The sequence below is a fragment of the Pygocentrus nattereri genome, chromosome 1 (genome assembly GCF_015220715.1).
Source record: "Pygocentrus nattereri isolate fPygNat1 chromosome 1, fPygNat1.pri, whole genome shotgun sequence".
NCBI classification, from domain to species: domain Eukaryota; kingdom Metazoa; phylum Chordata; class Actinopteri; order Characiformes; family Serrasalmidae; genus Pygocentrus; species Pygocentrus nattereri.
The window spans coordinates 11,810,813-11,838,769 of NC_051211.1; the positions used below are offsets into that span (position 1 = coordinate 11,810,813).

At 39.4% G+C, this 27,957-nt stretch overlaps 1 protein-coding gene across 1 annotated transcript; it reads left to right on the forward strand.

Moving 5' to 3' along the window:
* On the forward strand, positions 1-26,596 carry slc39a4 (solute carrier family 39 member 4). The gene is made up of 13 exons (XM_017701514.2): positions 1-52; positions 190-397; positions 3,886-4,188; positions 6,567-6,783; positions 8,614-8,777; positions 11,621-11,795; positions 12,968-13,140; positions 15,159-15,335; positions 19,694-19,789; positions 20,518-20,572; positions 23,010-23,162; positions 24,398-24,585; positions 24,927-26,596. Exons 2-13 carry the CDS (start codon positions 194-196, stop codon positions 25,053-25,055), a joined length of 2,034 nt encoding a protein of 677 aa, XP_017557003.2. The 5' UTR covers positions 1-52; positions 190-193; the 3' UTR covers positions 25,056-26,596.
* Positions 26,597-27,957: the final 1,361 nt, after the last annotated feature.

The following is a 27,957-nucleotide window of genomic DNA, read 5'->3' on the forward strand; positions in this document are numbered from 1 at the left end:
GGGACCAATCAGGATCGAGTGGAGAGGGCACGAGGAGTCTCTACCTGAGCAGGTATGTTCTCTATTGGGAAGCACCTTTAAGAACCAGTGAACGTGCACGGAGAAGGTGGCACTTCCACTAGAACCGGCTCCCACCACTCAAAGCCTCCAGCCAGTCTTTTGGTGTGTTTGTTGTGTTTACGTGAACAGCCCAATGGAGAACCGGAGCAGAGCTTTCCTCGGCTTTCTGATCTGCCTCGCGTGCTGCTCTGAGTCGTACGGCGCCAGACTGGACGCGTACGGGAAGGTGGTCAGCCTGCTGTCCCCGGGCGAAGACGACCTGAGTGAAAGCGCCGTCCGCTCCTTTTTCAAGCTGCTGGAGAAACGTGTGCAATGGGCCGATGTGTCGTGTGAAAAGGTACGGCTGCTTTATTCATCGCCACTTCTGCAGGCTGCCCTCGGTTGGGGTCGAGGTCCAGCGCCACCCCTGCCACGGGTCCGTGTGCTACACCGGCCGAGAGCAGAGCGCGTGAAACACGAGACGGTTTCTTATACTTAGATACTTAACATTAACCGTTAAACTCACGCTGGACGGCTCCGAAGCTGGACTGGTTTGGGTGAAAGTCTCGACTCTTTTGACTGAAATGATCGGCTGGTTAAAACGAGGCTCGCGCAGCAAGAGTTAAAGTTTTCTTACGTAACTGATCGAGTTCTTAAAAAAACTCAAAGCAAGAATAAAAACAAACCTAAAAAAGTTAAAAGTCGTTCAGTTTGCATCTTTTAGTTTTCCACTTTTTTATTTTATTTATTTATTTAGTTGGTTAGTTATTTTTTAAAATACTTTATTCTTTTTTTTTATTTTTATAAAAGAATTCTTAGCTTTGGGAAACCTGTTCGCTTCACGTTAAAATAGTGAATAAATAAATAATGAAATACATGAATAAATCAATAAATACATACATGAAATGCATGAAAAAAAACCAAAAGCTGGGACCAACTGGGCAAGATCGATTTTGTGATCAAAAAGTCGTTCAAGGGTATTTATTTATTTATTTATTTATTTATTTATTTATTTATTTATTCATTTTTATGTTTTCTGTTCGTTTCATTTTTTCCCTTTTTAATCTCTTTCAAATTTCTATTTGAAACGTGTTTCCGTACGTTAAGCGTTTTCAAGAGGCCTTTTTAAACATTTCACTTCATGTCCTTTATTTCCTGAATACATTAAAAGACCCCTGAAAAGTAAAGCTAACCGTTTGCCCCTTTTCTCCTTCTTTTACCTCCTGGCTGCTCTGCTTGTTTTCTCCACTGGACTTTGTCTCAGGTATAAGAGTCGAACAAAAACATGATATATAGGTCTTTTGGTGGAATCATTCTCAAAATGAAAAGGGCTTGCGGAGGAAAGAAAGGCTCCTTTGAGGAACTGCTCAGCACAGCCTTTTTACCAACAATGGCTCATTTGAAGTACTTAATTGTTAGAAATGAGTGGGTCAGAGACAGACACGAGCTTTATTACAGTGAAGCAGAACAGAAACATCTCCCTAAACTACAAAACAAAAGTTAATTACTGAATTTACTTTCAAGTGTACACATCATTTCCATATGAATACACATAGCAAGCATGAAGCACATATTTAAATGCAGAAGATTCATGGCCTTACTTTTTTCACTGTACTAGACATTAAAACAAAAAGGACAGAGCATAACTTACACGTTTCAATAAAGGCGACCGAGGCGGTGCTTTGGAGCTATGCTACAGTGAAGAGTATCTTTAAGAACCACTTCTGTAAGTAAGATTGAAGACTGTGAGAACCTCGGTGTTTACCATAACATTGTAAAGCTGATGTACATTCTTTGTTCTACAGAGTGCCAAAAAGAGTCTATAGCATTTTTGTGCTATTTTCAACCCTTTTCTAAAGAATATTCTATGTTCTAAAAACATATCGCTGTTGTCAGAAGAAAACCTTTATCTCCAAAATGGGAACTTTACAGGAGAAGGAAAAAAAACTACTTTACTTTTAATGTAATGGAACCAGAATTTTTTCCAAGTCATTTTGGGTCATTTCTTTTAGTCCATTCATCATGAAATTTACACACAGTGTAAAGGGTAACAGGTGTTTTCAAATTGTGTCAAAAACTGAAAAACGTCAAAGATGGAGATAAAAGGTTTTGATCCGACTACAGCGATATGCATTTTCTTCATCATAGAGAAGACCTAGTTATGGATTCATGTCACTGTTGGAATAAAACCTCGTATCTACAATCTGGTAACTTTACAGGAGAGGGAAAAACGTACTTCACTTTTAATGGAAGTCAATAGAACCAGACTTTTTTCTGGGCCGTTTCTTTTAGTGCTTTAATCATGAAATTTACAGACAATGTAAAGAGCAGCTGGCATTTTCAAATTACGTCAAAAACTAAAAAATGATACAAGGTTTTGTTCAGACATCAGTGATGTGGTTCTTTGAGTGGTCATGGTCCTCACAATGCTATGAAAATCCATCCTTCATTCATTTAATGTCTAGTCAAAACAGCCATTAAATATTTCTTGTATCAGCAGATGTTTCTGAGAAGATATGAAAATTCCTAGCAACTGTGCAAGACCTGGCAGACCAATAAAACTCTCATCAAGCTCCACTCTGGCTTCAGATCTGAAAACATCTGTAGATGCTTCTGTCCGTCCTTCCGCTGTGAGAAGACAACTCAGCACTATGGGTCTGAAAGAAAGTGTAGCTGTTCGAGACTGCTGGTGTTCTCAGAACAATGGACTGACCACCCAGAGTCTAGACCTCAATATCACTGAATGTGTTTGAGATCACCTGGATCGTGATGAGCAGAAAATGCAACCAACGTCTAAGACTGAACTGGAAAAATATCCCTGCAGATTTCTTTGAAAAACTGAAAGCGAGTCTCCTGATAGAAATAGAAGTTGTAATAAAGGCAGAGTGGACACACTGAAAACTGAAAATGGGGAAATTCGATTTAGCTGTGGATGAAATTATGTTTAGTTATTAAGTATATCACTGCTGTCCGAAGAAAACTGTCTATATCCAAAAGGGTAACTTTACAGGAGAAGGAAAAAACCTACTTCACTTTTAATGTAAGTCAATGGAACCAGACTTTTTCCAAGTCATTTTGGGCTGTTTCTTTTTGTCCATTCTTCATGAAACTTAAACACAATGTAAAGGGTAACATGATTTTTAAATCATGTTAAAAAATGGAAAACGACAAAACTGGAGATATATGGTTTTGTTCTGACAACAGCGATATGTTTTCAGCGTTTTTTCCAGATGCTCAAAATACAATAACTTGTACTGTAATAAATGAGGCGAATACACACGGTCTCTGTCTTGCACAGTTTGTCTAACCATTGCCTTTACTAAGGACATCTCGAAGAACCGTTTGTACTTCCTTAACAATCTAGGTTTATTTCATACTAAGGCTTATTATTCAGTAACTACAGGAACTTCAATGCAAACTAATAAAACATTGCTTGTTAAGGGGTTAAACAGTATAGCAATTCTCTTCAAAGCCAAGAACCATTTAGGAACCTTGATTTTTAACGCAACGCAAAAGCTTCATGTCCACTAAATAAATCTGTTTCTCAGACAGTTTCTCTATAGTGATAGACTACATGCTGGTCATTTGTTTTCCTGACTCTCTGTATTATAACATAATATATAGCTTAGGACAAATAAGATAAGACCAGTGGTTCCATGACTCTCACCTCATCTATGGTTAAACTATTTGTCTTTCTCGTTTAAACCTGCTCACAGAAAACTTGATCTCATTTGGTCATTCAGCCTCTGCAATGTCTTGTTTTAAAAACTGTACAGTATTATAACAGATTGTCCTAAAAGCTGGAGCCACTAAAGGTAACATTCTGTCCTGTGGTTGTGTCTGTAGTCCCTGCTGGAGGAGAACATAGGCCAGTTGGTCAGTAACTACACCAGCTCCAGTGGCCTGCAGGTGGAAGGCTTTTTCAAGGTGGCTGCTGCTTGCTGTCTGTTCCTCAGCTCACCTTCAAACACCTGCATGGCCATACATGAGGGTCGCTGGGCACAGGAGACAGACCACTTCATCCAATCAATCCTAGCCCACAGTGACCATGGTGACAGTCATGAGGAAGGGGTTAGCCTGGGAACAGAAGGTTTGGAGGAATTACTTCATGATATGGGAGAGTATTACCTCCCTGACAGGCATGATGAGGTAAGTACAAGTATTTTTATTCATTTATTATATCTATTCATAATTTAACCAGCAGAACCTCACTGAGATTAAACATTTCCATATATACAGAAAGCCCTAGACCTGGTTGGTTCTTTGGAGCACGGTCACAGAAGAACCATTTTTGGCTCCTCAAAGAAACTTTCAAGTGATTCTTTTCTAAAGAGCCTCTTTTGTAAAATGTCTTCTTGTGTGAAAGCGAAGAACCTTTTTAAGATTTAGACAGCCTGGCCATAGTGCAGATGTTCTATACCAGGTGTCTTTAATTAAAATTCAGTAAAGTCCAGTTAAAGAAAATTTCCTCAAGCAAAAGTTCAGAACATCATAATAATGTCTAACTTGCATTATGATTCAGTGCCATGTACTGTTTACTGAAATAGCCTAGTCGGTATATCAGCATCTTATACAGTCAACAACTGAATGTCAAATCGAATAAAGTGCAATTCAGTCATATTTCTACAATATTTTTCATCGGTTTTCTCTTTTTAGAGCACAACGTGAAATAACCTCCCTCTGTCTCACTTTCTTCTCTGACTGCTGTTTCTGGCCTGGTCCCTCCCCTGTGTGTGGTTCACTCATTCAAGTCTCAGTAGCGTCACGTGTGATATTTATAACGTATGCAATTGGTCTGTGAGTTTCCTGGGTGCTAAACCATTACTGCAATGACTAGAAATGTTACGTTGAATAAAATAGGACCACCCATCAAAATTAAATAATTATCCATAGTTTATCGGTTGTAGGTCTAGGTCCGCATAGGACAGCCTCTGGGTCCAGACTTGGACCGCAGTCCACCTATTAGTTACCTCTGTTCTAGACCAACATCAAGGGTTTTTCTAGAACCATATGTCCAAGCCAAGAATCATATAAGAACAATGTTTGAAAAAAAGATGAGTGTAAAGAACTTTAAAAAGTTAAAAAGTGTGTTAAACATTAACAAGAAGGTCTTCACCAGAGATGAGGACTGGAGTCAGCGACTCGGCAAGACAACGTGAAAAGACTGGCTAACATAGTTTGGATGGGAAGTGTGCTAATTTAGCAAATTTCCCTTTAAATCTATACTAAAACATCAGTGGAATGTTAGTTATGCTAGTTAATCAATTAATATTAAGCAGTAGAAGCCTTCAAGTAAACCCTTTGAAGGCCACAAGGAGGCCAGTGTACAAACAGGGGTTTGATAAGCACCAAGGGAGGTGCTGGGTACCAAAGATTCAGCTCATCTTTTTTAATGATCACATACAAAAGAGACAACTAGACGTTTTTAATGGGTCAAATTTAATTGGGTCCAAAAAAAAGTGATAAATCTTTGGTTGAATGATGGACAAAACATGCTGTGACACATCAAGAGAAAGAGAGGGGATTATCTCATCTCTGAAAATTGTATAAAAACATGGAACTCTGTACATTGTATTTGCATTTGGGTCCAGAGCCTAATGCCCAGGCAGCGCTTTGCCTGTAATAATAACTGAAGCCTTCTTCTTCTGAAGTCTTCTTTGAAAGCTTCAATACCTGGTAGACATAAGTGATCAGGCATTATCTCCTTGTTTCTACGCTCACTGTCCATTTCATCAGCTCCACTTACTATATAGGTGCACTTTGTAGTTCTACAGTTACAGACAGGTGCTATTTGGGTGGTGGAGCATTCTCAGCACAGCAGTAACACTGGTATGGTGTTGGTGTGTTAGTGTGTGTATCGCTGGTACGAGTGGATAGGACACCACAATGCTGCTGGAGTTTTTAAGCACTGTATCCACTAGCTCATCTACTGCTGTACAGTTTATGTTGGTCATCCTCTAGTCCTTCATCAGTGGTCACAGGACGCTGTTGCCTGGATTTTTTTGGTTGCTGGATTATTTTCAGTCCAGCAGTGACACTGGAGGTGTTTAAAAACTCCAGCAGCACTGCTGTGTCTGATCCAGTCAGACCAGCGCAACACACACTAACACACCACCACCACGTCAGTGTTATTGCGGTATACCTGAGGTTTTAACCCCTTGAAATCCCAGACTTATTACATACTAAGGCCTTTTGCATTATTCTGTGCAAACTGGCAGAGCTATTCTTAGGTTATAGACGTGTGTAATAAAACCTTAGGCCCCCTGGTGGGCCCTGGCCTTACAAGGGAATAAATCACTCTGAAGAGCTGAATCAACACATCAAAAAACTTTAGCTTTATGAGTTATAAAACTGTAAAAAGCCATTAAGATTCAGCTACAGCATAACAGTAAATTAGAGACGTGCCCACATCAGAATCTAAAATTCAAAAACTGACAGTACAACCTGTCAGATAACTCACAGAATGTGGAATGACAAATGATTGACACCTAACGCTGACGGCTGTGTTTTTTGTATCACTTCTGCAGCCCTGTCTCTCACTCACTGACATCCTACAAGAAAGCAATATGACTGACAAACACCATCAAGACGCTGACCCACACACCAACCTGGACACAGTGTTGGGCATTATAATCTATCATGTATTGCGGGGAGACTGCCTGATGGCTCACAGCCTTCCAGACAAGGAGTTCTTCATGGATTACATATTCAGCCACTTCAGCTCAGGCAACATCACTGTTACAGGTAGGACAGTGACGCAGTAAATTGCATGATGCTGAATGAGAGCAATGCACCCTGTCATTGACAGGAATGATGCAGTTAATTACACCTGCTCACTGCTGTGTTGGCATCATTGTGGTGGCTTCAACGTCTTTGGCAATCAGTGGGCCTCTGTTTAGCATGAGTGTAGTAACAGCTGAATATAATGAAATCATAGTAATTTTGTTTCATTATTGGTCAAAGAATGTTGGAGATGGAGCTGCCGGGTAGAAGGAGAAGAGGTAGACCTCAGAGAAGGTTTATGGATGTAGTGAAGGTGGACATGGAGATGGTTGGCAGTAGAGGAGGCAGTGGATAGGGCAAGATGGAGGCAGATGATCCGCTGTGGTGACCCCTAAAGGGAGCAGCCGAAAGAAGAAGAAGAAGATAGTAATTTTGTTTCATTATGTGAATTAATATGTAATTTAACAAAATATTCAACTTCTTCCTCTTTCGCTTGCAATACGAGAGCAATGTTTTACAAAAGGCTTGATTCACTTGACTAAAATGGACCTGGCTATTGAAATCAAAATCAAAAGCATTGTTTTAAAACTAAAAAAACGTGTGTTAGGGGGTTCTTTTTGAACATATTGCTTTGAGGTGACAATTTATATCAAAGGAAAGAAATGATACAGTGTATCACATAAAAAAACAGGATATTTTTATCTACATTTTTAGAACAAAATGGAGAAACTACACAATTTATTGATCTAAATTGTTTTTAAATTCCTTCTGTTTTTCAAAGAACTTGATTACCTTTAATTTGTACACCACTCATTTAAAACCACAAATAATGGATAAAATCACAGTAAGATATTTTAAAAATTCATTACTGTTCAACTAATCAGAATTTTCTAAATTAAGCTACTGATAACACTAGTAAAACATATAAAGTGTATGCTCAATGCTAAATGATGGAATTGACAGGAACAGGACTCTGGCCACCAATACTGCATATGGTATAAACAAAAGCAACCTTGTGTAAAATCTTGTAAATGAAAAACAAAACAGTTACAGATGTTCTTCTTTATATATTTTCACTGTCACACAATGTTGCTTCTAGGCAACATACATATTTAGCCCATCCTTTCACTACTAAACCTTTTCTTGTCATTAATTACATGTCATGGTAAAGGTGGTGAAGTGGGCTGGTTTCCCTGAGGCAACATTGTTAAATAGAGGGTTAACTGTTTTACAATTCATTTTCCAACCTGAGCAAGCAGTCGACTGGCTAGGTAAGCAAAAAATAAAATAATAAATTAATTAATAGCTATATCTATTCCGTTGTTGCACAGTGTTGCCTATGGGCAACATTCATAGTTAACCTTTCCTTTCATTATTAAACCTTTAATCATCATTTCCTAAGTATTATGTTATTGATAAATCATTAAATGAGTATATTGCCCTGAGGCAACATCATGTAATAGAGAGCAGACAATTTTCACAATTTATCTTCCAACCTGAGCAGTCAGCTAGCTAGCTAACCAATCATAGCAAATGCAGTTATGTTCTTAGTTAATAATTTATTAAAATTTAGTTATTTTATAATGATACGATTCATAACTCATCAAGAAACGAACAACTATTGCTTATACAAATGCCTGTTAGATAGCTAGCTCATATAAGCTAAGTCAAGTAAAGGCTAGTCGATAAACCAACTGAAACCTTGAACATTTTTTCGTACATTTCTAGCTCTCATTTAATCTGATCGTTAATATGTTCTATTGCTTCTCTTTTACTGTATTGTGTATATCTGCACAGGTTGAATTGACAGTGTTTTATTGGCTCATATCTGTTGAATCTATCTTCATACAGACCTCAATAATTTGATGAATGCTCTGAACCTTGGTCACTTGAGAGGGAACAGTGATCATGACCATGACCATGACCATGACCATAGTCAGGAGGTCCACGATGGTGGAGAGGGCCTCAGGCACAGTCACGAGGAGTCTCTACTCTCCAACAGCAGCTGGGACAGGGTAATTACTGAGCTACCAGAGCAATTACAGCAGGTCGTTTGGCTGCATCAATGTTGCCTCTTAGCCTACACTACATTATTAGCCATCATGGCCAGCTGAAGCCACACTCCTAGACAAAATAGTGCACTGGATTTACCTGATACAATTTACTTAAATGAAATGTGTGAAAGTCTACAAAAAGGGTTCTTTCGAGAGATAGGGATCTTTAAAATCCCAACCTTGAATCCTGTTCCCGGTTCTGGGTTTTGTAAACACTGATAGATAATTGAACTGTAAATGTAACTGATTAGCCTTTTAGTGTTATACATACCAGTGATTACAAAATCCAGGGCTGGAGAAGGTCGAGATTTGAAGACCTCTGCCATGAAAGAGCTACCTTTGTTTCACTAAAGCCCTAAAACTTTTCAATCGATAGTTCATTTTTGTAAATGAGATGTGGGAGGATAAATAACCTAGAGCATCCACATAAAGGTTCAATACCAGTTTAATCATAGTTTTCCAAATTAAGCTACTGATAACACTAGTAAAACATTAAAGTTTATGCTGAATCCTAAATGATGGAATTGACGGGAACAGGCCTCTGGTCACCACTATATATATAAACAAAAGCAACCTTGTGTAAAATCTTGTAAATGGAAAACTAAAGAGTAACAGATGTTCTTCTTTATATATTTGCACTGTCACACAATGTTGCTTCTAGGCAACATACATATTTAACCCATTCTTTCACTACTAAACCTTTTCTTGTCATTAATTAAGTATCATGTCATGGCAAGGGCAGTAAAGTGGGTTGGTTTCCCTGAGGCAACATTTTTGGGTAGATTTGCTAGATCCATGCATCCTATCCAAGAACCAATTAGAAACCATTATTTTTAAGAGCTATCAGTTTCCTGTCTTTATTCAAAATAAAAGTGGGAAAAAAGGGGTTCTTTGTGCAATACCATAGAACCACTTCTGGTTCTCTAAAAAACCTTATTGTGGATGGTTCTTTACAGAAACATGTGTGAAGGATCTTTTCAAAGTTTAAACAATCTCCTTGTAATTATTTTGGTATAGAGCCTTTCCATTATTTTTGTTTTTGCATAGTTTTTTTAACCTTTAAAAGGTTATTTACACTCGTTAATTTGTGTGCAAACATGGTTCTTTTAGGAACCAAAGGTGGTTCTTTGGTAGCATTAACCAAAGAACACTTTGTGGCACCTTTTTTGTTTCAGAGTGTACTTTCAGCAATAAATGCTGGTGTAATTTTGTCATTAAGGTTGCATTTGCCAACGCTGATGTCAAGAAACATAACAACTATAAAATATGATTTGTTATCTCTGAGGTGAAGTGACATGGACTTAGGTCAGTGTATGTCACAGTGACATAATACTGATAATAGGACAAGCCTATGTCAAGTCAGGCTGGTTGAACAAAAGTGACCATTAACTGTGCGTAAAGTGAGTTTCTTCTTACCTTTCATAAGATTTAAGCTATGAAACATCATCATTATTATGTCACTATTTTCTACACTAAGCCACAAAGTCAGTTGTTATAACATGCTATGTCATTTCACCCAAAAAATGGGTTACCAAAATAGAATATTATGACGGATGGATGTTACAGAAGGATGTTACCTGTTGGAAAGTGAATGCAAGTTTATATCAGTTGTTGTGACAAGCTTATCATTGCTGTTGGAATGAAACCTTATGTCTCCAAATAGTAACTTTATAGGACAAGGAAAGACATTCTTTATTTTTAATGGAAGTCAATGGAGAAATCATATTTTCCAAGTCATTTCTGTTGGTCCATTCATCATGAAATTTTGGTAAGACATAAAAGGCAACTGGTCTTTTCAAAATATGTCAAAATGACAAAAAAAATTAATGAAAAATGCCAAAAATGGAGATACAAGGTCTCGGCAGCAACATTATGTAGGTGCCCTACAGTAAAGTGTTACCATTTTATTTATATGGAACTGATGCACACATTTCATTCAAGAAAATTCAAAGCAGAATTTTCTTTAATGCAAGCAAACCCAGCTATGCTAATCTACCTGATTTCCTTAGCTATAATAAGAGATGTCTGGTTATAGACCAGTGGGCAACGTCCACTATGGAAAAACCGCATGGGAAATTTCCATGCGCGACAGAAAGCTAAATGAAATGCGCTTCTTTGAGGCCTCGGAGGGCAAAACCATCATTTAGTGGAGACACTTCACATGGGGGCCAGTCATCTGGCAGAGCAAGAAATTATGTTTAATATTCTGACATGGAGTGTCAGAGGCTCATCTTTGTGGATGATGCAGTGGTTTGATAGGAAGAACTCAATTTCACCCGTCTTCAGTAATCACAGTTTAAGCGTGTTAAATGGAGTCTCACACATGCCATCTTCCACCCAGTCCATGATGAGTGCTTAAAGTCTAAATCGGCCTAATGTTGTGTTTAAATTTGGGAATATGTTATTTGCAGTCTGTGTAAACAGCCCTTAGTGGTGCATTCAAAATGTTTACCAAGTCTAGCATGGCCTGCATGATTATCATCTAATGGAACCGCATGCTGTCATCCATTCTGATCCTAATTTACTTTCATATCATGTTTAATATACACCACCATCCACTTTATCTGCAACACCCCCCTCATGCTTCCACACGTCAGGTTGACAATAGTGCACCACCCAGGTAAGAGCGGCTCTTTTGTCAGAAACTGAGGGCTAGAAGATGACATACAAATAGTGCAACAGAAGGGTTAGAGTCAACTGTACACCAGCAGTAAAGCTACAAGGTTGGTGTTTCTGATAAAGTGGCCAGTGAAAATTATCTTGTTATACATTTTTATTTCTAAAAAACTCTATTTTGTCTGCAGATGTGTTTCAGTGCACAGGAGCTGTTGAGGATCTACCAGCTGAACAGCTCAGGACTCAGCAGAGATCAGTTCACCCAGCTAAGCCCTGCCCTGATCCAGCAACTCCTCAGTAAAGCCTGTGTTGAGACCAGTCCTACTACAGACCCCACCAACAACAGCCTCAGCATCACTGAGCGTGAGTCTCTAAAGTATTTATGAGATATTCCATCCATCCATCCATTTTCTAAGCCGTTTCTCCCTCAGGGTCGCGGGGATGAGATACGAGATATTATCAATCCAAAATAAGAGACTATGGGGCAGATTTACTAACATTTTGCCCGTCTTGCCATTAAAAAGTGACTTTCGTGAGGTACTAAAGGTAGTACTAGTACTATTTTGCTCTTTTCATTACATATGTACACATAATTTATAGGAGTCTGCTCTCAAATTGCAAAATGCTGGAATGATATAGAACTTTAAAATAATATGAAGGTTCTTTAAACAAAAAATAATCCATTCAAAGCTTATATGTGAAAATAAAAGTGTTTTGTATGTGGCTTTACGCCAATGAACCCTTTTAAGCAATGTTCACATTATAAGCCTCATTGCTCAAATCCGATTTTTGCTTGAATCCGATCTCTGTGACAGGATGGTTCACACTTGTTTAGGTAAGTGACTCAAATTCGTCATTAATGTAAACGAACTGGCCTCCTGAAATGACCCTCATGAGCTCATCCTACTCAGTAATGTCACGTGACTGAATCACTGCATCATCAGCACAAACTAACGAGCAGAACGAGCCTCGCTGAGAAAATAATTAACTTTGACCAGGCTCAGGTCAGATTTGAAAAGGTCAGATTTGCATGTCCATGCAGCCCTGAAAACATCAGATCTGAGTCACATTAGGGCAAAAAATCTGATTTGTGCCACATCAACCTGGTAATGTGAACGTAGCCGTGGGCACCTTTCTTTAAAAGTGCACTTTGAGAAAATGCTGGTTAGAGTTATATAATTTTAAAGTGCTGTGACGCATTGCAGTATAATTAAGTTCCTGTTTGAAATTACATTATAGAGATAATGCCAATGACATTCCTGCTGACTGGAAGCTGTTCACTTTGTTTATTTACTTGGAAACATGATCAATTAAACATGGGAGGAACCAGGAAATTGTTAATCTTTAATTGTGTTTACCTGAATTTAGAACATCCTGTCAGAAAAAAATGGAAAACTTTGAAATGTATTTGTGTTCAATCCAGTGTGGCTCTACAGTCAATTTTCAAGATATACCAAATAAACAGATGTTTAAATATAATCATTATTGTGCTACTCTCTTCATCATCTGCCCTTTCTTCTCTCTTTCCTCCGCAGGCTATGTGTACGCCACCTTGGCCAACATAGTGATCTGTCTTGTGGCCATGTTTGGGATTGTGGTGCTGCTTTGTACTTCTTGCAGCAACCTCTTCCAAATCTGCATCCAGTTCTGCATAAGTCTGGCTGTGGGCTCACTGACCGGAGACGCACTGCTGCATCTCCTTCCCACGGTGAGAGTCCCTATGCAACCTCACACAGCACAGACCAGAATATACAGGGTTTTTAAATATTGTACTAGAGACACCGACCACATATTTCAAGTCATTGGCCTCTTTTTAAGCTCCACATACCTTATAGGTTCAATACTTAGATGTACAATAACACAATCAAGCCTATCTGCTGCTTTGTCTTCCACACTCTCTCATCTAATTCACTACTGGTCAGTTTCTCACCACAAGACCACTGTTGAGCAGTCTATCTAGCAAGGTGAAGGGGTTTCTAATAAAGTGGCCAGGGAATGTACTTTGTGAAGACAGCTGACTTGCACAGTTTTAGGGTTTGTGAACCTCATTTGTCATTGAGTGTCTTTGGAATATGCTGAATGTGCAGTTTATATTTTACTATATAGCATTTACAGCAGTCAGATTTACCCTTAAACTGTTGCAGGAGTCTGAGTCTCACCAGCACTTCATCTTTTAGGAGAACAGCACTCTCAAAGTAATAAAGCTTCTTGATGAAGGTTTTCCCTTTACACTCATGTTTACAATATTTCCTCTAAATTTGTGTTCTATCTATATCAGAATTGAAAGGACCATAAAAGTTTAATGAGCTACCATACACTTACCTAATACTATAGTCAGAATGATTCTACAGCCTTTGTGAATAGTGGCTATTCGACAAATTGCAGGGTTTTCCTTTGATATTTCTATGAATGTTATTTGTCCCACTATCATTCAGCTCATATTAAATTACTTGGTGTAATTGATCTGTTGTAGGAGCAAAGCTCGGATCTACATCAGTCTTATTCCCAATTTCACAATGTGGCAATTTGCTATGGATGTTACATTAAACTGAATAGGATAGGAAGTAACTTAGGCCCATATGATCTCATTGATACAAACCACCTAAAGCTATTTCAGTGCTAATTGCCCTCTTGTGGAGAACCTCTGGCTTGCCAAAAGTGAGTGAGTGAGTGAGTGAGTGAGTGAGTGAGTGAGTGAGTGAGTGAGTGAGTGAGTGAGTGAGTGAGTGAGTGAGTGAGTGAGTGAGCGAGTCAGCGACTTACAAGCTAGGTAAGTGGTGCTTTACACTGAAAAAAGACTGCAGTTTAACCCACAAGTTCTATAGGGAGTATGTTCCTTTTACTATACATTTATTTAACATTTCATGCATATTCATATGCCTTTACATGATTACATAATGAATTAAACTGATAGATATACAATGTTTCCTATCTACATTCAATTTACATTCTGGATTAACAGAATCGAGTATTTCTTAGTTTTTTCTACAAAATATATTTTATGGATGGATGGATGGATATATTTTATGTACTTTTTTTACAATAACTTTTCATCAAATTCAAATCCCAATATAATATCTTGTCTTCTACTTTCAGCACAAAAATGCTAGTAGTTTAGAACTAACTACAAGTCTAACAATTAAACAAAGTGCAAGAAGAGGAATTTACAGCATATATGCCATCAGGGGTCTAGTAAGTCAAACAGATCATTTTGCATTGGTGGCAAAATGCATTGAACCGTATTACAGTGTCCTCCAAATCCACCCATAGTTAGTGCATAAGCTCTTTTCTAACCACCAACTCATACCATCCTACTCACTGTTAGTAGGACTAAACCCATAAAAGCTCAGCCTGTGCCTCATTACACTGGCACATTTAGCTGTGGAACATGGAAGAATCAGTCACGGGCCCACGTGAGACCTCCTACCGCTTATTTCCCCTGGGCTGGCACTCATTGCAGTAACGCCTCCACCACTTCATCCGTTCTGATGCTTGTCATAGCAACATAACGGGCACCATGTCACACAATGTCAGCAGCGTGAGTGGGAAGTAACAGGATTAACTGGCGAAAAGGCAGCAGGCTCTAATTGAACCCAAGGCTGGAATTGCTTTTTCGCTGCTTCCGGGGGAATCTGGGGAGAACGCAAGAGTTTTGGTAGGATTTAATAACATTGTCAGGGTTATGATTTGATAGCCTTGTGCCTGTTTGTATGTGTATGTGTGCAGTTTTTGGGCCTCCATGTGCACGGGCAGGGACGGAGTGATGGACACGACCATTCAGAGGAAAACTTGACTTATATCTTCAAGCTGCTGGTGGTTTTAGGAGGAATCTACTACTTTTTCCTGATGGAGAAGATCTTCTCAATCATCTCACGCAAAAACAGCGAGCCACATCATCACGGAGTAAGTTAACAACTATTTGATCTACTTGAGGAGCAGGCCTATTTATTTAAAACCATGATTCCCAAGGTCAGTACCTGGGACCCAATGCTTTGCACATTTTTGTAGTTTTCATACTTTAACACATCTGGACCAGCACATGAGAAGCTTGTGCTTTAATGGCCTGCATTAGCTGCGCTAGAGGGTCCCCAGGACTGACTTCGGTCTTAGATGATGCCAGAACTGCCTAAATAAATAATTTCTTAATTATTAGTCTTCGTAGTACTGATATTGTAGAAGTGCAGCACACACAAATGAGCCTCGAACCAGGTAGGAGGAAAGTGCCAAACCCAGTAGTTCGTGGAGATGTACTTTCATGCAGAGTTCCAAAATGCTTCTAACATGATGCCCCCTTTCATAACACTAATGCAGCCAATTAAGAACTTCTGATGAAGGTTCCCTTTTCACAAGAAAAGGAAGTGTGTAAACGCTGGGTAAAACAAGTTCTGCTGTTGCCTGATGGTCAGTTATTAACCTCAGAAATATAGGTGTTCATATCACGTTAGCTCACCACAGAAAGGTGTTTCACTTTATCTTTGTCATAGTTGCCAAGATTGGAATTCCAGAATGTGTTCTGAAATGTTGGAGGGCTAAACACACAGGAGTCCAAACTCAATAAAGGATTTAAATGCTACATAGAAAAATTCCTTCACGGATATCAGAGTCTGATAAGGTCAGCTAACATCTACAGAGTGATAAAATGATGGATAGGTGAAAATAACTATCACCAAAACACTAGATAAGCCATCCTAGCTGGAGATGTTGAAACAGTTTGCTAACAATAAATTAGTCAGCAAAAAGCTAAACATGCGTACATACACTACATAAGTCATACTAGCTGGAGATGTTGAAACAGCTTGCTAACAATAAATTAGTAAGCAAAAAGCTAAATATGTGCACATACACTAGATAAGTCATACTGGCTGAAGATGTTGAAACAGCTTGCTAACAATAAATTAGCCAGCAAAAGGCTAAATTTGCCTACATACACTAGATACGTTACACTGGATATGTAAATTAGCAAAAAGCTAAACACGCACACATTCCAGCAGGGCACATGTCTGGTCTTCATGGTCTGTAGCGCCACCGCAGAAGTTGCATGCAAACACTGGCTCCAGTGAATGAACTCTACTCCCCGCTGAGCACTCGCTTTCTCAGATGCTGACAGCTTTTGAGGAAAATTAACTGTTTTTCCTGAAAGCAGCTGCAGCAGCAACTTTAAAGCACAGACTGCATGTAAACATTAGTCAGCAGCGATGAAATGCTGACACAGAGGTTCTTTTCCTCCGTATGACAAAGTTTATTCCTTTATTAATTGCACAAACTAATTTTTCCTCTGCTCATCGTCAGCTGACAAACCACTGAAACTAAAATAAGTTTGTTTTTGCTTTAGGCTCGAACACTTGAGTGACCTGTACATGCTCTACTTGTCACTGTTGCAGTTTACACTGTGATCCTACTTAGACTAAGACACTCCATGTATCTTAAGCTGATTGAATTTCTTTTCAGTCATGAAACAGCCAAGTGTAAATATAACCAAGGCCCTGCACATACTTACGGTATTGACATCTGTTTCAAGTGATCTGATTACCAGTGGACAGCTAGAAGTATAGCCATTTACACCTGGCATTCCCATGGGTCTTGGAAACGATGCCAGTGACCATGTGATCTTACTTCATGTCTTTGAAAGGATGCCAAAAGACTTATTTGCATTTATAAGGACTCGGCTGGTTTCCTCATTAGTTTAGTCTGCAAAACGAAGTCAGCTTCTCATTCTCCATCATCTTGTTCGAATTTTTCCATTCCACCTTAATTGGTGCAGCTGTACTGGAACAGAAAAATTCGAACAAGAAGCTGGAGAATGAGAAAATGAGTAAAAAGTCAAACATTGAGAGACATTTTACAAGAAACTTGAGGAGAACTGGTTTCCTGAGATGCGAGAAAAGCGGCTATAGCTGAGCCAAAGCTTAAAGCAGAGCAAAGTGAATCTGCATTTTTGTTTATATTATATTTTTCACCTGTACCAATACTTTAGCACATATGGAAACATTTACAGCCAAGGTGTTGAAATGGACATAAAACGTTGTGGCTCACAAAGCGGTTTCAATTTGGTTAAAAGGACAGAATGACTCTTCTTAACATTTCGTTTACGACCCCTGAGCTAAGCCTACTAGTAAGGGGTGATCAGCACGTGCGGTCAGCGCACAACCGTGGCTCAGTCAGGATTGCACCAGCCCAGTTAATGTCCATGTTCTGTGGTTGACATTTTGAGCGAATTGCCTGAAACCTGTAGCGAAAATGTAGGGAAAATTATCGCTATAGCTACACGAAAATTTGTAGGCGCTACAGCTACTAGGTACATTTCGTAAAACTGTAGCAGCTGCAGCTACTAGCTACAAACACTTGTAGTTAGCTACAAAAAGTAGCACGCTACTCTAGCTACTCCCCCATCCCTGCAATTAACTATGACAGTTTCTCAGTGCATATGTTGCCAGACACATTGTGCATAGAGTCCTTGTTTGTGTAAATGTATAAGCTGTAATTAAAGTAAACAAGCAGAAAAGAAGAGATGAAAAAAGAAGCTATGCAGCTGCTTTTGGCTTTGCTGTGATGATGCAATTAATCAGGTGGATGCTGCCTGGAGCCTTTAAAATTCAGGGCCTTTAAAATTTACACTAAACTCCTACGTGGTGTCCCTGAACACCTCAGAAAGGTAATTTGCGTGATCCGATCACAATACCTCTCTAAGAAGCACTGGACCCCAGTCATGCCTGTAGTAAGCACTGTCACTCAGCCTCACATGTTATTGCCAGGTGTAGCCAGAGTCCAGGATGCATTGGCGATGATTGCAACTTAGCCAAATATAAATGCATGTGTTTCTTCAAGCCACAAATGTAATCATTAGTCCTCCTAAACAAAATTGTGCCAGTATAGTCAGACTGTGTTCCTCCCAGACAAATGAATCTGCAATTGGTCGCATAAAAATCCAATGTTCAGTGAAAGTATCGTTTTCTCTCTCGCCAGTGTTGAAACCTTTTGTGTTTATTGGTGAAATTAATCATGAACAACAAAACAAACCATGCAATAATATTCCTGCATTATGTCAGGACATTCTGAAAAGGCATATAAGACAGCATAAACATAAAATACTTTTCTATCTGTCTGGTCAGGTGTAAATGTGTAGAAAATCTTATCCAGAAATGAGATGCATGAACCGGCTAAGTGTAAATACAGTGGCACTGGTGTTTTCAGTATATAGGAAGTTATATTATAATAACAGCATTTCACAGTTTATTTGTGGCATGGTAGTTTGTCCATATTATGTAGCTTTAACACGTATATTGAAATTAGAATGCAATGTGATTGCTTTTCCCATGGCAGACTGGGGCTTGATTCCCTATTCTGGCATGTATACCATGATATAACCAATAAGAATCTTTAGGCAAGACTCTTAAAGCTACATCTACTTCTGTAACATGATTATCTTATAAAGTGCCTGGAATAAGAGTATCTGCCAAAGTCATAATGTAACTACTTTCTTAACTCTCCCTCTACATTTGTAAGTGGACCTATCTCCATTCAGAAATAGTTTACTTTTGAAATTTGCTGCTGTCGGAACAAAACCTCCATTTTTGATGTTTTTCAGTTTTTGACATAATTTGAAAATACCTGCTACCCTTTATATTGTGTGTAAATTTCATGACGAACAGACCAAAAGAAACGACCCAAAATGACTTGGAAAAAAGTCTGGTTCCATTGACTTACATTAAAAGTAAAGTAGGTTTTATCCTGTCCCTGTAAAGTTACCATTTTGGAGATACGAGGTTTTGTTCCGACAACAGCAATATATTACAGTGTGAATTACACAGTATCATACTGCACCCATTGAGTGAGTGGTTTAAATCCTGAGTGGTTTGATTGAGGTGTTTGACATGCTAAAGACGTGTAGCCTAATATGTAAACCAAAATGCCTAGCAGGGAAAAATCTTTCGTGAAAGGGACAATAAAACCAAGGTGCAAGTGTCATATGATTCCAGTTGTGATTTGTGAAAACTTCTAATTGCTTTGTTGTTCAGAACAAATCTCATAAAGGAGAGTCATTACAGACCTATTTTGTACAAAGCTCAGATTACAGCTTTGTTGTGAGGTTTATGAGGTTTCATAAAGGGAAAATGCCTGTCCAAATAAGATTCACTGATGTAAGGCCATGAAATGATATATTGTTTGTACAAGAAAAAATCTGGCTGTCAGCCATGGTCACAGAGGCATGCAAGAAATTGTTGCCAGAACAGGCTGATAGTGGCTTTTACTGCTGCTTTTAGGAGGAAGGAGATCCACACCACTGTGACCACGGCAAAGTCCTGCAGATGTACCAGAGAGAGAAAAAGAACAAGTTGTCCACTTCACAAGCTGATCTGGTAAGACTGTCTCTCTACACCATTTAATTCTGAAGAAACATGAGATCAAAACCTTTGACCCAGAGACAGTAGGATAAGTAGAAGGGGATGATGACTTCAAACTGGAATCTGTGGAATTTCCAGGGAGAGGAAAATGAGCAGGGAAAGAGTACACCCAGAAGACACTTCTTTCAGAAAAATTCAACATAAATGTTAAATTAAAAACTCTTTTTTTTACTCTTACTGTAAACTGTAAAACAAATTCTGAATCTAATGCTGTAGCAGAACCACACAAGAACACCTTAAAGTATAAAAGTTTTCCTTTTCAAAGTTATAGATGCCAAAAGTGTTCTTGGAGAAAATCCATAGAAGAACCAGCTTTGTATTTTATGAAGGTCTTTTCCTTTCCTAGAAGTTCATTCCCAGACATCTCATCTACAAAATGCTTTCTTTAAATAACCATCCACTGAAAAATGGCTCTTCTATAGCATTCATCCAAAAACCCTTTTGGAACCTTATTAAGATCTGTCCACTCAATACAGACTAGAGTAACTAGCGTAATCCATGACTGTATGACCCCAAAACATCCTTAGTAAGACTCCTCTTGCTTGTTTTGGTTCCTCTAGCTGTGGCTTACAGAGTGTGTCCTTCCCCACAATAATTACACTCCTCAGATTTGAAATCTTGTCCTCAGGTAGTGGTCCTGCTGAGTGAATAACAGTCTCGTGTTGCTTTGCTTTTGCTTGCAGGTCGATGGGGAAAACAATGTTAAGTCCTTCCCAGAAGCAGCCCCTCGCACAAGAGGTGAGCTCTGTGACTGCCAGTGCCAAGTCATTCTGAGTCATGCTGTAAAGCTCCCTTAGCATGCCAGCAAATGAGCACCCAATCATCCACAGTTAATTATATGTACATAATCATTTGTTTTTCCAAGCACACCAGGGTAGAAAGTGGGAAAGGCTTAATAAACTTGGCTGTGAGTTAATGGGCGTAGCTTTGTTTTGTTAAACGTTGGGGACGTGGATGTGGGTTGGGCAAAAAAAAAAGTACAAAACTTGCATCATCAACATGATCCACATGATGATCCAGTGTATCAAGAAACAGCTCATATATTTCTGTTGTCTGAAGAAAACCTCATATCTCCAAAATGGTAACTTTTCAGGAGAAGGAAAAACCTACTTTACTTTTAATGTAAGTCAATGGAACCAGACTTTTTTCCAAGTTATTTTGGGTTGTTTCTTTTGGTCCGTTCATCATGAAACTTACATACAATGCAAAGGACAACAGCCATTTTCCATCCATCCATCCATTCATCCATCCATCCATCCATCCATCCAGCCATCCATCCATCCATCAATCCATCATCATCCGCTTATCCGGATCCGGGTCACAGGGGCAGCAGCCTAAGCAAAGAGGCCCAGGCCTCCCTCTCCCCCGCCACCTCCCTCCAACATGTCCTGGGTCTTCCCTGGGGTCTCCTCCCTGTCGGACATGTCTGGAACACCTCCCTAGGGAGACGTCCAGAGGCCATCCTTACCAGATGTCCGAACCACCTCAACTGGCTTCTCTCAACGTGGAGGAGCAGCGACTCTACTCCGAGCCTCTCCCAAATCGTGACCATAGGTGAGAGTCGGAACGTAGATTGACTGGTAAATTGACAGTTTCGCCTTCTGGCTCATGTCTCTCTTCACCATGACGGACCGGTATAGCATTACTGCAGATGCTGCACCAATCCGCCTGTCAACCTCTCGCTCCATCCTTCCTTCACTCGTGAACAAAATCCGCAGATATTTAAACTCCTCCACGTCACCCCGTACTCCCAGAGTACTCCCCACAGGATCCCCCGAGGGACGCGCTCGAAATGCCTTCTCCAAATCCACAAAACACATGTGGACTGGGCCCTGGTGAGGATAAAAAGCTGGTCCAGTGTTCCACGACCAGGGCGAAACTGGCATTGTTCCTCTTGTAGCTGAGATTCGACTATCGGTCGGACTCTCTTCTCCAGTACCCCTGCATAGACCTTACCGGGTAGGCTGAGAAGTGTGATCCGCTGATAGTTGGAACACACCCTCTGGTCCCCTTTCTTAAAAAAGGTCTGCCATTCCAGGGGGACCACCCCAGATGTCAATGCGATGTTGCAGAGGTGTGTCAGCCAATACAGCCCTACAACATCCAGAGCCCTCAGGAATTCCGGGCGGATCTCATCCACCCCGGGTGCTCTGCAACCAAGGAGTTTTCCAACCACTTTGGCTACCTCAGCCCGAGTGAAGAATGGATCCTCGCTCAGATCTCCAAGCTCTGCCTCCTCTAGGTAAGGATCGTTGGTGGGATTGAGAAGATCCTTGAAGCATTCCTTCCACCATCCAATGACGTCCCCTGTCAAAGTCAGCAGCCCCCCAGCTCCACTGTATACAGTGTTGGTCAGGAACCGCTTTCCTCTTCTGAGGCACCTGACGGTTTGCCAGAACCTTCTTGCTGCCTGTCGATAGTCTTTCTCCATGGCCTCACCAAACTCTTCCCACACCTGAGTTTTTGCCTCAGCAATCGCCAAAGCCGCAACCTGCTTGGCCCTTCTTGTGTCCCACAAGCCAGCCAGGCCCAATAGGACTCTTTCTTCAGCTTGACAGCTTCCTTTACCCGAGGTGTCCACCAACGGGTTCGAGGATTGCCGCCACGACAGGCATATACAACCTTGCGGTTCTGATCTGCTGCATCGACAATGGAGGCATGGAACAGGGCCCACTCTGACTCGATGTCACCAAGAAGGCCCGGTACTCCTGAAAAGCATAAATAATGGAGATACAAGGTTTTCTTCCAACAATTGTATTTTTGATGTCCACTGTAGATACTCACAGTGACATGTAGTTCTCCCAAGACATTCTCATTGCACAATCAAATTTGCCCCGTTAGCCTACTGACTTAGTTACCCTGCCTGATATTGTGTTTTACTCAATATCAGCACATCTGTTATGATATCTTATTCACACTGACTTTGAATGTATCTATTATAAACCTAACGCTCTAACTTCAACACAACAACAAATTCCAGACCCTAATCCTGGTCCTAATCACCTTAATGCTATTGTCAATCAACTTGGTTTCAGTTTCAACATAGCTAGTTCTTAAATTCAGTACATTATTCAATTAAACAAGTTGTTTCTCAGAGTATAATGAGAAGGTATCCCACATCTCCCCAACATAAATAATGCCTAACCTTTCTTTTTATTTCTTTCTTTCAATTCAGAACAGAAACTGCTCCCATACATGATCACTATCAGTGATGGCATCCACAACTTTGCGGATGGTCTGGCTATGGGGGCGGCCTTCTCACTCTCCTGGCGCTCAGGACTGGCCACGTCTCTGGCTGTGCTGTGCCACGAACTGCCACATGAGCTGGGTAAGAAAAAGCATGTCAAGGCTTTGGGCATGCATTACCTGTCAAAAGTTTGGGAACACCTAGCTTTTCAAGATGTTTTTGATAAGTTAAGCTGTTTTCCGTGTCGCTTAGGAACAACTGGCAGAAGCTGAACTTTGGAAGTAATGGTTAAAACTATGCATTTTATCATTGTTGTGATGTGAAACGAGTTTTAATGTGTGCTTTTAAGGGCACTGTTTGCTTTGTGAGTACGACTTTGAGCCCAGAAGCAGTCCAGAGCACCAGTCTCTAATCCTCCTGAAATTGGTGGTCTGGGGTTGATTTCCAGTGAACTCTGGTGTGGATTGCTGCACGTGTGGAAGCTCTCAGTACTGCTCCCAGTACTGCTCCCAGTACTGCATGTGGGGCTCCATGATTGGTTGATTTTGTAGTGTAACTGCTTTGACTTATCACATCATTTCCCCCGTTTGTTATGATGGTGAAATGCCATGTATCCAAAAAGTGCTGTTCTTCAACGTGTGAAAATGCTCTGAGAGTCATTTGAAAACCTATCAAATCATTACTTAAAGCCTTTCTTACTCTGATTAAAAAAGAACACAAAAGGCCACACTTTTTTCAAACTCTGGTCACTCTAGATCCCAAAATTATGCAGTGTGGGGTCACTAGGACTGGGACAAAGAACCTCTGAACTAAGATAAGATAAGATAAGGCTTTATTGTCATTCGCATCACATGTGGTACATGAGGTGGAACGAAATGGTGTACTCAATGTCCCAGTTAACTCCCAAAAGTAACAATAAACAATAAATAGTAAGTAAAATAGTAATAGTAATCATTACAATAAATCTTGAACCTAAATTTAAACTAGTCTAGTGCTTCTGATGGAAGTCCACATGAAAAACTCAGAGATTCCAATTTGCACCATGTATGTGTGAATTAATCACAAGCCAGTCTTGAGTCTAAATAAAGGAATTTATTCAGGCTGAAAAAGACAATGTTGCACCCACGCTTGTAAAAATAAAGGTGCCATAAAGCCTTCTTCGGAGTGATGCTATACAAGAGCCACTGTAATTCCTCTGAAAAACAGTTTTATAAGTGAAATGTGTGAAAGTGAAGCACCTTTTAAAAAAAATTTTACCTAGAACTATCCAGCAAGCCAAGATCCATTCACATACTTTTAAGAGTCCTGTTGTCTCAGTGCCACTTTAGAATCCATTTCCAGATACGCTTACAATGCTCTCTCTACATTCTCTCCAGGTGATTTCGCTGTGCTGCTGCACTGTGGAGTGTCGGTGAAGAAAGCTCTGCTGCTGAATGTTGGGAGCGCGCTTACCTCCTTTATCGGACTCTACATTGCACTTTCAGTCTCTACAGATACTGTAGCCAAAGAGTGGATAGCAGCAGTGACCACAGGCCTGTTCCTATATGTGGGGCTTGCAGATATGGTATGTGTGACTTTCCTCTTCAGACATAATGTGCCATTTTCCATTCTCTGAAAAGTTGCTTTTAGAAGGAGCCGGTGCGAGTGGAATCATATTATCCATCATTGCATCAGTGTGTAATATATTTCCATTAACACACAAGCATCAAAGATATAAGAAAACTTTCAATAGATGGTTCTTTAATGGTAATGGTAATGACCACTCAGTATAATGTGAAAGTTCTTTAAACAATAAAGGTTTTATTAGAAACATACATGGAAGCCAATGACCTTTCAGGAATCTTTAAATTGTACAATAAGCCAATGACACTAAACACCACTATCTCCCTCTCATCTCATCTGTAGCTCCCCTCCATGATCCATGCAGACAGCAAGAGGCCATGGCTGATGTTTGCGTTGCAGAACTTGGGGCTACTGACCGGCTGGGGCATTCTACTGTTGCTGTCCTTTTTCGAGGACAAGATAGGCGTCTAGACATGCTGTTTTGAGGTGTGATGGTTAGTTTCATTTAGGTCTTGCCTCTGTTTCACAGTTTAAAAAGCACCTTCCAATTCAAAAAAGTAAAAGCACACAAAGGAACACAAATTCTTGTGAAATGGCGGAGAAGCCGATGATGTCCAGTGACATGGAGTGGCCATTTATCCTGGCAATTTGGCAAAGACTTGTAGAGAAATATGACTGGTGTGTTGGATCACCCAGTGTTCGCACATAAGTTGTTTGAAGTTCATGTTGTTAAATCAACATGGTTATTCAATAGCATAGAAAAACCAGTACTGTGGAAAAAGTGACACCACCCCTCAATTATTTCATTTCCAGTCAAAGCAAATAGAGATATTTCTGAAGAGATCAGATGGAAGATAATCCTCCTGCATAAGAAAGAAGAGAGTCAAAAAAGTGAAAGACAGGGGACTGCAAGGACTGGTAGACCACCCAAACCGGCCCATCAGATAAACATTAGTTTAAGCTTTTATCTTTGAGAGAGTCTAGAAAACCCAAGCTATACCCTTGGTTCAGATCTCTTATAGAAAAGTCACATATATTTCACATGTGAAGTGTACAAAAATCACATGTGTACAAGTAATCACATATTTTTTTTACATGAGAGGTTCTCATTATAACACATAGTGTTTATTCACTTATTTATGTGAAATTCATGTGAGTTTTCTGTAAAGGATATATAGTCGTCAATAAGCTGTTACCGACAAATTTGCGAATCAAAGAAAAAAGACGCTGATGTTCTAGGAACAAAGGACTGACTGTCCCAGAGTCCAGACCTCAACATCACTGAATGTGTTTGGGATTACTTGGATTGGAAAATAGAGCCAACTTCTAAGACCGAACTTTGTAGCAAATCATTGTTGCAAATTACTTTGAAAAACTGCCAACAAGCCTCCTGAAAAAAAGAAGCTGTAATGAAGGTAAAAGGTGGACACCAAAAAATGTTAGATTTAGTTGTTGAGGCCTGATATTCTCTTAAGATTTCATTTTCTGCTCTTTTTTAAATAAATGAGAGTGATCTCTGACTTTTGCACAGTACTGTACATCAGATTACGACAGTTTAACTTGACATCTGATGTTTTCTGGTTCTGTCACTCAAAGTTGGAGAAATGAAGACATTTTGTGCTTTTGTTTGTGTAACTGCTTTATTTACTGTGAGATCTGTCCCATTATGCACTTTTCTTGTTGCTGTTGCTTGTTGCAATTGTATGATGGTGTAAGGTGGGTTCCTATATATTGTTCTCGTGAGTCTGTCTTTTTCTGTTAATAGCATAAGAATTGCAGGTAGTGGGTATTTCTGATGGATATTTTTCTAGTTTCTCCTTCTATTGTTTCTAGTTTCTAGTTAGTTTTCTAACTGGCCAAAGACAAATATCTGAGAATGTAGGAAACCACTGTTAAAGTTTGTTTGAGATATATGTGAGGTGGCACTGGAGGCCTTTAGCATGCATTGTTATATATTTAAATTTGTAATATGCTTTTTAAGACAACTCTAAATAAACACAAATGAACTGGAACATGTGGTATTGAATTCATAAAGGGCTCTGTAGATTTTCCAAGGTCACCTCTGGAGATGATTTACCTTGACTGACTGACTGATACTGTGGTTCTAAATGGTAGCGTTCATAGTTCAACTCAACCACAAGATAATGGCAATTGCTTGATATCTGCTTTGATGATTGTGCCAATGCGTAATCAGACTTTACCATTCAAAAGGCATGCTTTTCAACTGAAAAGGCACGGCCAGTTAATTGGCACATTTCTGTAGCTCCAGAGTGATGTTTAGCAGCTTTAACATCTTGCAGTCACAGCTCTATTTAATAGCAGGGCACGTTGTCTAGACGTTGTCTAGATTTGCAGTAGTGTGTCAAAGTGACATGATTGTCTACACTCTTTGAGTGATTATTACAAAGTTACGTGTACAGAGGTGAGCCCACTCTGAAAAGCATAAAACTGTAAAATGTACATATAAAAATGAAAAGGATTATACAGACATATGCAAAAGTTTGAACGTCAAGTCAAATTTGCTTTGTTGATTTTCTAAGTGAAAATAAGTGAACACATTCACATCTACAGGGAACACACTTAAATATGACATTTTCCTTTAGTTTTACTGCACAATTTCTATGTAATTTGCTGAGTTTTACATATTGGAAATTAAACCTACATTATAAAACGTATCATAACTTTTGCCACATTTTAAGTTTTCTTTTTGTGCATTAAAATGCGTAGAGGTGTGTTCTCATAGTGTTTCCAAACTTTTGCATGCAACTGTGTACTCACTAAATGTAATGAGACCATACAAAGTGGTCTAATATAAAGTCTAATCAATTAAATATTATTATTATTATTATTATTATTATTAACAACATGTATAATGTCTTTTGTACATTTTTTGTTCTCCCTACTTATTTTGTATATAAATATGTGTATATTCATCTTTAAACTGTGCAGGATTCATTATTTGTCATAGAAATACCATGAAATGTCATGTAGTATCATATCACTGAGCACAGCAATCACAATCCATATCTAAACCTCTACAGCTGCAGTACATTATCCGTGAATCTGCCGTGAATGATCTGCTATTCATCTTTTACATAACAGGTCCTATATTATCTCTGGCCCTCCTCGATGAGCATGAAGTAACAAAGGTATTCCATTATCACTGAGCAGCCAAGACCTGTTGGCTCACAAAGTTCAAATCTGACTAAAAGCCTGTAAATCTTATCAGCAGCTATAAAACCCTCCTGAACCCTCTCAATGTCTTCTGCCCATCGCATTTAACAGATAAGATTTGACAGTCCACAAAAATCACTTATTTAGCAAGACGGAGCTCCTGATTGTATTTGACCTGGATTTCTGAATGTGACTTATT